The sequence below is a fragment of the Condylura cristata genome, unplaced genomic scaffold (assembly GCF_000260355.1).
Source record: "Condylura cristata isolate star-nosed mole 26May11 unplaced genomic scaffold, ConCri1.0 scaffold00003, whole genome shotgun sequence".
In the NCBI taxonomy this organism is placed as follows: domain Eukaryota; kingdom Metazoa; phylum Chordata; class Mammalia; order Eulipotyphla; family Talpidae; genus Condylura; species Condylura cristata.
In genome coordinates, this window is record NW_004567104.1 from 19420174 (window position 1) to 19429176 (window position 9003).

The 9003-nt window shown below is 46.5% G+C and overlaps 1 protein-coding gene across 4 annotated transcripts in view; it reads right to left on the bottom strand.

The window, feature by feature from the left end:
• Positions 1-6155: 6155 nt before the first annotated feature.
• The window catches only part of MCF2L2 (MCF.2 cell line derived transforming sequence-like 2), a 119882-nt gene continuing 117034 nt past the window's right edge, over positions 6156-9003 (bottom strand). For 3 of the 4 annotated variants that reach the window (XM_012733581.1, XM_012733572.1, XM_012733566.1), the window contains exons 20-22: positions 7812-7882; positions 7308-7432; positions 6158-7236 (exon numbers count right to left, since the gene is read on the bottom strand). In XM_012733581.1, coding sequence (XP_012589035.1) covers positions 7101-7236; positions 7308-7432; positions 7812-7882 — 332 coding nt within the window. In that variant the 3' untranslated portion in view covers positions 6158-7100. Of the gene's footprint in view, positions 7237-7307; positions 7433-7811; positions 7883-9003 lie in introns of all 4 variants that reach the window. The other variant, XM_012733560.1, reaches the window with a different exon arrangement.

Genomic DNA, 9003 nt, shown 5'->3' on the forward strand with positions numbered 1-9003 from the left:
GGGCAGGCGGGAATCGAACTCATGCGGAAGTAGCTTTAGCTTCTTAGTGCTGCACTTTAATGCGCTGCGCCACCAGGGAGGGCCGATTTGTGTTTTTATAGTCACCCTAATTACGTCCCATGCTTCAAACTCTACAAGTGCTAACCTGTGTTTAGGGTATTTGTTTGCCGAAATGTTTTCCTCAGTGTCTTCCCTACTATATGTTAGAGTCTCTTTCCCGTGAACCTGTAGTTCTAGTCATATTCTATTGTTACTTGTTAGTCAGAGTTTGTTATGTGGTAGTGATCTTGAGGGGTGAGGAGCTCTGTTCTGATTAACCTCAATCATGCATGTGCCCAGGGCTTGATGAAGGTAACCTCCCAAGTATTTCTGTCTCTCCACCAGCACAAGTTCTCGCCCCTTCCCTGGGATTTGATATTGGATTTCTTTCTGTTACCTCTCCCCAGGTCTGCTGGACTTACCAACCCTCTATGGGTGGGTTTATAGCCCTTAGCCCACAGTTGGTTCTGCAGGAGAAATAGAGCAATAGAATATGAGTCTCATCTCAGATCCCATCTTTCCTTGAGTAACTGATACTTCCCTCCCGCAAGACTGAGCCAGGAAACATGCCTTCCCAGGAATTTCTCTATTCATTTTTGTGAGTGTGCTTTGAGATTACTAGAGAAACATCTGCCTCAGCAAGTGGGTGCAAATTTATATTGTACTTGTGGTCCCAGGCTTTCTGTTTTCCCTTGCAGTGTTCCTGGGACATCAGCAACAATTTTACTGAATTTACTAGTGTATATAGCAGCGGCTGCCCCAGGCAAACAAAAACTGAAGTCACGTCTTTCTTGGGAGGTGCCTGTCTTTCCTCAGATTTCAGGTTAGATGGTTGTCTTGTGGACTCAGATTTCTTAAGGATTCAAGAAAACTCATGAATTTGTGTATTTCCCAAACTTTCGATCTTGCAAGCTTGGGAATGGTGCCTTTTCTAACATTCTACATCTCAAGTGGAAAAGATTTTTAACAGCTACATAGAGATCTATTGTCTGTCAGTACAATCTGGACTAACCAGGTTACCCCTCCACCCCCACTTTTCCTTTTCCAAGGGACTTAATTTATTCACTTTATTTATTTATTTACTGAGGTAAAAAAAAATCACAATATTGTAATTTAGAGTTTCCCCCTTCAAGTATTGTTACCACACTACTCCCTCTCACAAATCACCCACAGTCCTCTACCACAGTCCATAGTGCTCCCTCCCCGCTTTGACCTCTCTCCTCCTCCTTTTCCTCCCCCTCTGGTAGCCTCAGTTCTACAGTCAGATTTCTAGGGTACGTTATTGTTTTGGCTTTATTTGACCTTTTGTTTGTTTCTCCGTATTCCACACCTAAGTGACACCAGCCAGTATTGTCTTTCTCCTACTTACTTCACTTATGAATCCAAGTTCTTTCAGGTTGGATTCCCTCATGAGTTCTTAGCCAACACATCAGCTAGAGCTGAAACCATCTGGAAGCTTGACTGGTGAGACAGCCTAGGGAAAAGAAATTGGGAGCCAGAGTGGTCCCAAGTCCTGTTTGGACAGTGAACTAAATCATGGATTGGCCTGCCCTGTTTAAATAATTTGGATCCTCATACAGGCCACTGATACCTGAGTATGATTGTTTATTTGTTTGATACTTGTTGATGATTAAACGTATGTTAGTGCAGAATAAAAATTCTGGTGTAACTGTTGAGAGACTTGGATTCTTGTCCATGCTTTGCAACAAGCTGGCTGGGTTACACAGACACATTGTAATAAAGTTGGAGCTGGGCAATGGCCTCCCAGTTAGGTCCCCAAGCTACAGGCTACCTTTGTTGTAGGCTGGTGTGGGCCAGGCAGCAAAGCTTTTATTTAAAGAATCTAAGGCAAGGTGTGTGTGCCATCTGCAAGCTGGGCTTAATTTTAAACTGTGCTTGCCATCTTCAACGTTCTATCTCCTTTCTTTGAGCTGGAAACTAGACATTCCTGAGATCCTTTTGATGAGGGAGATTAGGACAATGTTCCAGGGGATGATGGAAGAACTAAAAGGAAAGAACCAGGTATCTCTCAATGGAGCAGAACCATCTGCATCCCAACCCCTGCTGTCTCATGAGACAGAATTTTCTAAGTCCCTGTATTGTTGGATCTCTTTGTTATAGCAACTTAGCCTTTCTCCCTACTAAAGCATATGGAATGTTCTTGTCCATAAAGAAGAGGTTTTTGTGGTCAAATAAGTTTAGGAATTCATGAGTTTAATAGGAGCATACAGACTTCCTTCCCGCAAGAGTTCTCATATCCTTTAGTCCTCTAATTTGGATCAACACAAGGAGGACTGGAATATGAATTGTTGATATAATTGTTTAGATAAATAATTTTTTTGTTGTTGTGAGATTAACATTAAAATTTTACATTCATCTGCCCGTTCTACAAAATATACCATGTTAAATGCTGGTGTAAAGGATCTTTAACCTTTTTGACTGTTTCATAATGCATGTTTGGTGTTGACTATGGAATCCAACTACCACCAGATTTGACAGATCTAGGGTTGTTTTTAGTGCTACTGCATCAGTCAGGCCACTTGCCTCTGGAGTTCCTGCCTTTCCACTCCTCAGCAATAAGTTGAAATCTGAGTCCCTCTAGTGGGAAGCAGGCAACATAATATAGACTTGTATAGTTTGGACAACTTGTAAAAGAGGGCTGGGATTTTAATCTCACAATTCTTAGTCTTTCCATTTACTCAAAAGGAAAAACAACATGAACTTCACCCACACAAGAGCCACTCTTTATCTTTCCCCTTCCAATTTTTTTTTAAGATTTATTTATTTATTCGTACAGAACTGGGGTACAGGCCAGAGATGCAGAGGGTGAGAGGATTCACCAGAGACAGAGCAGGGAGCAGAACAGGCAGATCGTAGAAGTACACTGCTGAGGGGAGCAGCGGGCGGGTCAGGAGAGGTCTGCCATGCCATGTGGTCACCTCCGGGGCAGGAGGGGATCAAACTTATTTGGAAGTGGCTTAAGCTTCTTTGTGCTGTGCTTTAACCTACTGTGCCACCAGGGAGGGCCCCAATTTTTAATAAGTCTAAAAAAAATAACAACTATTTCCTGAGTGAGCTGTGTGCAAGTGTCCTATAGGAGCAGAGAGAGTGAGTCTGCTGGGAGCATCCCATGTGTCTTGCGTGGCCTTAGGAGAATAACTCCGCTGGCACCATGCCACCTCATAGTCCACTTTGCATTCACTGAGGTATGATTCCCTGAGCCCAGCAGAGGACCTTTCTTCCAGGGGATATCTGTCAGCAAAGCAGCAGTGTGAGGTATGGGCAAAGTGGCCAAAGTGGAAGGGGAGAGCTTTGACCTGTCCCAGAGCACTAGGGGTCAGCACCTGGGGACATCAGCAATGACATTTGTTTTTAAATGGCATGTCTGGTTGCCATTTTAGTGGTCTTGTTGGGGTTGTGAGACTTGTGGTGTTTCCTTTTGTGAAGTCTGGGCACTTTATATTCTGTCAACACCATCAAGTGTGGCCATTTCTGTAGACTCAGAAAACAACTGAATTGAGAAAACTTAGGGCTGTGCTTCTGTAGTGAGCACTTGAGTAGGCAGTGGTCAAAAGTCTTTAAGGAGATCCAAGTGATGGTTCCTGAGTAGAATAACCTCTCCTGTCTAACTGTCTAACTATAGTTATGACATATTTTCATTGAGAAATGTAGTGTGATTGTTAAGATAATCAAAGAGAACAAAGGAGAAAAGTTTAATGCAACAAAAGTCTCTGTGTGCTTTTAAAAATTCCAGTCTCTTGAATTCACAGGCCTGGGTTGGATCTAATGCAGGTTTCCTGCTATGGGATAGGCAGCCACACCCTAGGAAATAAAGGCTGTTGAATGCAGTTGAAGGTGAAGATTGGTTATTCCAAGAGCCCGCTCCCCACCGCCGTGGTCTGCAGCTCTACTCTGTGGCCCCACAGCAGCCGCCTCTGCCCTTCTCTCTGCCTAGCCTGCAGTTGTCCTCACCTGCACCTCAGAGAAGGCTGGTCTCAACCTTCCCCCGTTCCACAGACATTAATTCACAACTCAGATGTGGAGGAGGGAAGGATTCACCTTCAAGGATATGTGGAAAAGAGTGGGTGAACAAGGAGAGAGCCGGGAATGAAGTGAATAATTCCAGAAAGAGCAGGTCAGAGTGCCTTGGAAAGCTGTGGTTAGAACAGTAAGAGCAAGAAGAACACGGACTCTGGGGCTGGCTCCCTCCTGAAGCCTGCCTGCTGCAAACACTGGGGCCAGCACCTAACGGCAGCGCCTCCATTAGCCATTCTGGATGCTTCTCCTCCTCCTCCTCCTCTGAGCTGGCACCCCCACCTGGCAACACTAGGAGTCAGGGGTGGGCCACAGAGTCCCGTAGTGTTCCTCAAACCACACTGGGGTGATCTGATCCAAACCATCTCCCTCAAATGAACTGTGAGCTGTTCCTTCATCTTCATGCCCCCTGGTCCCGCCTGGGCCAGCCCCTTCCTCCAGGGGGTGCCTGGAGTAGGTGTTGAATTGAGTGACTTACAGATTCATACAGATAGAAACGTTCCTATGGTTAAATTGGAACAATGTGGGTTATGACATAATGCAAGCAAAGTTCTAAGGTCTCCTGGAAATGTGGGAAGAAGTTTATTTTGTTGTGAAAATAATAAGGATTATAGTCCACATGTTGAAGCATACTCTGCCGAGAAAGACACTTTGTTACTAGGAATGGGGGCAAGAGAGGGTGACTTTACAACACAGTTGGACTCTAAGAAAAATGTCAAAGAAGAGTACTCTGCTGGACAGTTGTGCTGAGCAGCACCCTCCACAGGCTCCCCTCAATCTCTGCCTTGTTTGGGGGCCACATAGTCAATAGATTTCCTTATGAACACAGTGAAACAATTTTTGTCTCCTTGGATTCCACAGTGATTTTCATAGTCTCATGGCAGAGATTACGACCAAATGTTTCCTGTTTCATTCCCGAAACAAATTGACGGATTGGAAACTCAGATCCCACAGCTAGGGAAAAAAGTTAAAAAGAAATCACCCTTCACAATTTCAAAACTGAGTTCAAAACTAATTTGAAAGCTAAACAATTGCAGACAGAGATCAATATGCTGATCATCAGCTATGTTTCTCAGTGCCTGGCCTGCTCTTCTACTCTCTCCTTGTGGTCTGGGGCCAGCTGCTTCTGTCAGGCTTGGCCAGCAAGGTTGGCTGGCTAGAGGTTGGTGGAGGGAGTGGAGCCCCTGTGTATTGGGTTTCCTGTGAGCATCCTAGCAACCAACTGATCTCTACCCTGGGAGCAATAGAGGGCTCTGGGAAGTCACAACTTGCCATTTTCCTGACAGTTCCACAAGCAACCTCATCACAACCTTTGAGAGACACCAGTACCAGTGGCAGGAAGCAGTCTGCATAGCTCTGCATCCCATTCTTTCCCGTTCCTGGGGTACTCATCGACTGGACAGCACAGCCTCCCTACGGGGGCTAACCCCTAGTGTGTGGGCCACCTCAAGCTTCTGAGTTGGGAGAATTCTAGATTCTTCCCCCGTCCCCTCAACCACTGAGCTGCTTTTAGTAGTTTAACTCTCCATATTTCATTTTTACTTGTTTTACCCTTTTAAACTTTTCAATAGCCAGTTAAAAATCATTTATATTAAATTCTCTGTTAAAATAACTGGAATAATGAGCCTCTTTTGACTAGATCCTGAAGGACAGACTAGGCAATTTTAATACTAAAAATTCTTTAAAAAATAAACAAATCTGAAAATGAAATGAGTAAAAACATAGGATAGACAAAATTAAAAGGCAAAGACATAACTGACAAGAGATAAATGAAAATAATTACAAATTAAAATAACTCAGAAACCAACTCTCAAAAATTCTGAAAATAAAAAAAATTCAGAAAAAATTGTTCAAAATGCAGTAACTGAAAATGAAATAACTTATAACCAAATAACTAAATAACAAAACAAAAGAATATAAAAATAAAAAAACCCAGAACCTAAAACAATTGAGAATAAATAACTGAATACAAGTAATTTTTAAAATTACTTAATAGGAAAAACCAGAGTAACAAATTATATTTCTCTGAAAATTAATAGCTAAAATAATTCAAAAACATCCAGTGAGTTTTTAGTATTCAAATAAGTAACTCTATAAGTAAATAACCCAAAATGCCATTAATTAAAAATAGAGTAACTATGAAAATAAATAATGCAGATGTTAAAAATTGTAAGGAGAATTAAAAAGTAACAGTTCTAAGCTAGCCTGGAAATATATAACTCTCAAAGCAAAATAGCCTTAAGTAAGTAACTGGAAAACGAGATACGCAAAAACGAAATAAGCTCGAAGACAAAAGAATTACAAACCACAACAGTAAATAACTACAAAATTAAAATAAGTGAAAACTAACTAAAAAGTAACAAAACGAAAATGGAACTGAAACGAATTTAAAACCTAATAACTCGAAACTTAAATCTCTCAGAAACTGACGAATAACCACCCTCTCTGAGACCAGCAATCCTGGCACAAAGTTACACAAGCGCCACATTAACATCCTTGCAGAGATTCCAGAAGAGCAGCAGGGTTGTGCCGGTAGAGTTTGAGGCATTCAGGTGCCTCCAAAGTTCGGAAAACAGGTTCTCAGCCACTGCCACCCCATGGTGAATTTGGCAGTTCGGATTTCCCCGTCTGGGTGGGTGGTTGAGGCTGTACAGGCACCCAGTGGGCACAGGAGGGGTGCTGCTGAACACCCCGCAGGGCACGAGACAGCTTTCCAAAGACAATCCTTCCCTCGCGGGCCCTTTGCCTTGAGAACTCCTCTGTTGAGCCCTCCACACTGGGTCGGGCTAATGTGGTGGGCACGGGCATCCCTCAGTCCCTCAGGGGCAAGGGAACCGCGGTGGAAGAAGGGGGACAGCCTTCAAGTTCCTGGGAGGCAGCCCTGGCGTGCCCTGCCAACCCTGCAGACCTGGAGACTCTTAGGCCACTTTGCTGCTTTCTGCTGAGGGGCGGGCACAGCCGTCAGTGACCACAGCAGCCTCTCCTGGGCTTCAGCTGAGCCCGGACGTGGGTGTCTGGAATGCTGGTCAGTTCTCTGCCGCGGGGGTCTTCAGGCAGCCTTCCTGGGCTGCCAAGGCCTTTGCCTGGACACCAGTCTTCTCTCCTGCAGGGGCAAGCAGCCCAGCAGACACCCCAGCACTGTCCTCGGTTTTGTTTGTTGTCCTGAAATTTCAAGAAGAAAGTCAGAGAAACAATGGCTAACAAATTTGCGTAGTTTGCTGTCTCACACTCACGTGTCTTCCTCACTGCCTTCTTTTCCTCCCGGGATGCTTTCTCCCGGGATGGTTTCTCCCGTTTCCACCATAGATTTGGAAGAACAGGTTTCGTAACTGTCATCCAGCTGGAAAAGTCCTGAGAGCTGGAAGAGTGGGGATCACAGGCACTCAGAGTTAGTACAGGGGTGCCCAACCTGGACCAGGCCCACATGGAGATTCCGGGCAGGTTCCGGTGGGGTTGCAGCATGGGGCTCAACCCAGCCCTCCCACCTGGTCACTCAGTATCCCAAGAGGAGCCCCCTAATTTGACCAAATCAGCAGGTTCACTGCTAAGGAGAGGATGATGGGGAGCATGCTGGGCTGGGAGGGCTGAGCCACTTTGCAGACCCAGGGACCTCGGCTTCCTGGATTAGGCAGGAGTCAGGAATCAAAGAGAAGCGGGAGGTTGGTTGGGGGAGGAAGAGGAGGCAGGAGAAGCAGGCATGAGGAGACCAGGAAAGAAGTAAGGAGGAAGCAAATTACACTCAGAGCACTGATCTCCTTTTCCATAGCTTCTGCACCTTCACAATCGTCAGAGGTGTCCAAGGAGCAGCCTTGGGAAAGAAAAGGAAGAATGTGGCCCAGGAGCGCAGTGCTGCTGCCCTGTGCTGGGGGTTTGGGCCATGCTGGGCTGGCTAGAGCCCGCCCCCCTCTGGGGCTCCTGTCCCAGGAGAGCGCTGCCTCCCCTGGCCTTGAGGGGCGGTGTGCCAGCACCAGCTTCCCCACCCCGCACTGACGTCTGAGCTGGGGCCCAGAAGACACGTGAAGTGGATACTTGAGATGAGAGAGGAATAAGCATGGCTGAGTTCCCTTGGCCTAAACTGGATCCTAGACATCCCCGCTTACCCAACTCTCAATAAGTCGCCATCTCTGCCCCCTCACTGCCCACCAGTCAGGTTAGGGCAGGGACAGCCATTTCCCAGGGGAAACAGCCCCAGGCCAAGGGTTAGGGAGAAAGGATCCACAGGATCTGAAGGCAGGTGAGTTTCCACCAGGGGAGACACTAGGGGGAGGATGGCCAGGTGGGGCAGGATGTGGGCAGGATGTGGGCAGGGAGGCCATCTGAGCAGAGTCAGGCGGGAGGAGGAGTGGCAGGAGCTAGCGAGTGTATGGTAGCATACACATATTGGGGAGTAAATCTGAGCTCCCCAACTTCTCCCTGGAGTGCCTCCAAGCTATGTTCTGGAACTAGAGCAGGTCAGAGGGAGCAGTGGAGCAGTGGGGTCAGCCCTTTCTGGAAGCCTCCAGAAAACCCTCTAATGCCAGAATGTTCTCTGGCAGCTGTCACAGTCCTCTTGGACTGATGCAAAGCCCAGTTCCATTTCTGGCCCCAGGCCATGGGGGATGAGGATGGAGAATGAGGGGTGGAGGGCAGAAAAGAAAATGGTTCAAGGAGGTGCCTCCTACTGCCCTCATCCAGCTCTGACATGGGGTCACCCCCAGTAAGCTCCAAAGACTCTGGTATCCCTTCCACAGTAAGGAGGGAGGAGGGTCCGGCTGAAAGGTTGTAAAGGAGGAAGAAGCAATGCCTTTAAGCACCCTGAGAGGCAGAAGGGTTGCATCTCCAGGGCCGCAACAAGGGGTGCCCGAAGGGGGGGAACAAGGCAAGAAGCAAAGGGCGAACCAAAAAACCCACAAGTCCCAGCCACTCCACAGTCAGGGTCACCCTGGAAGG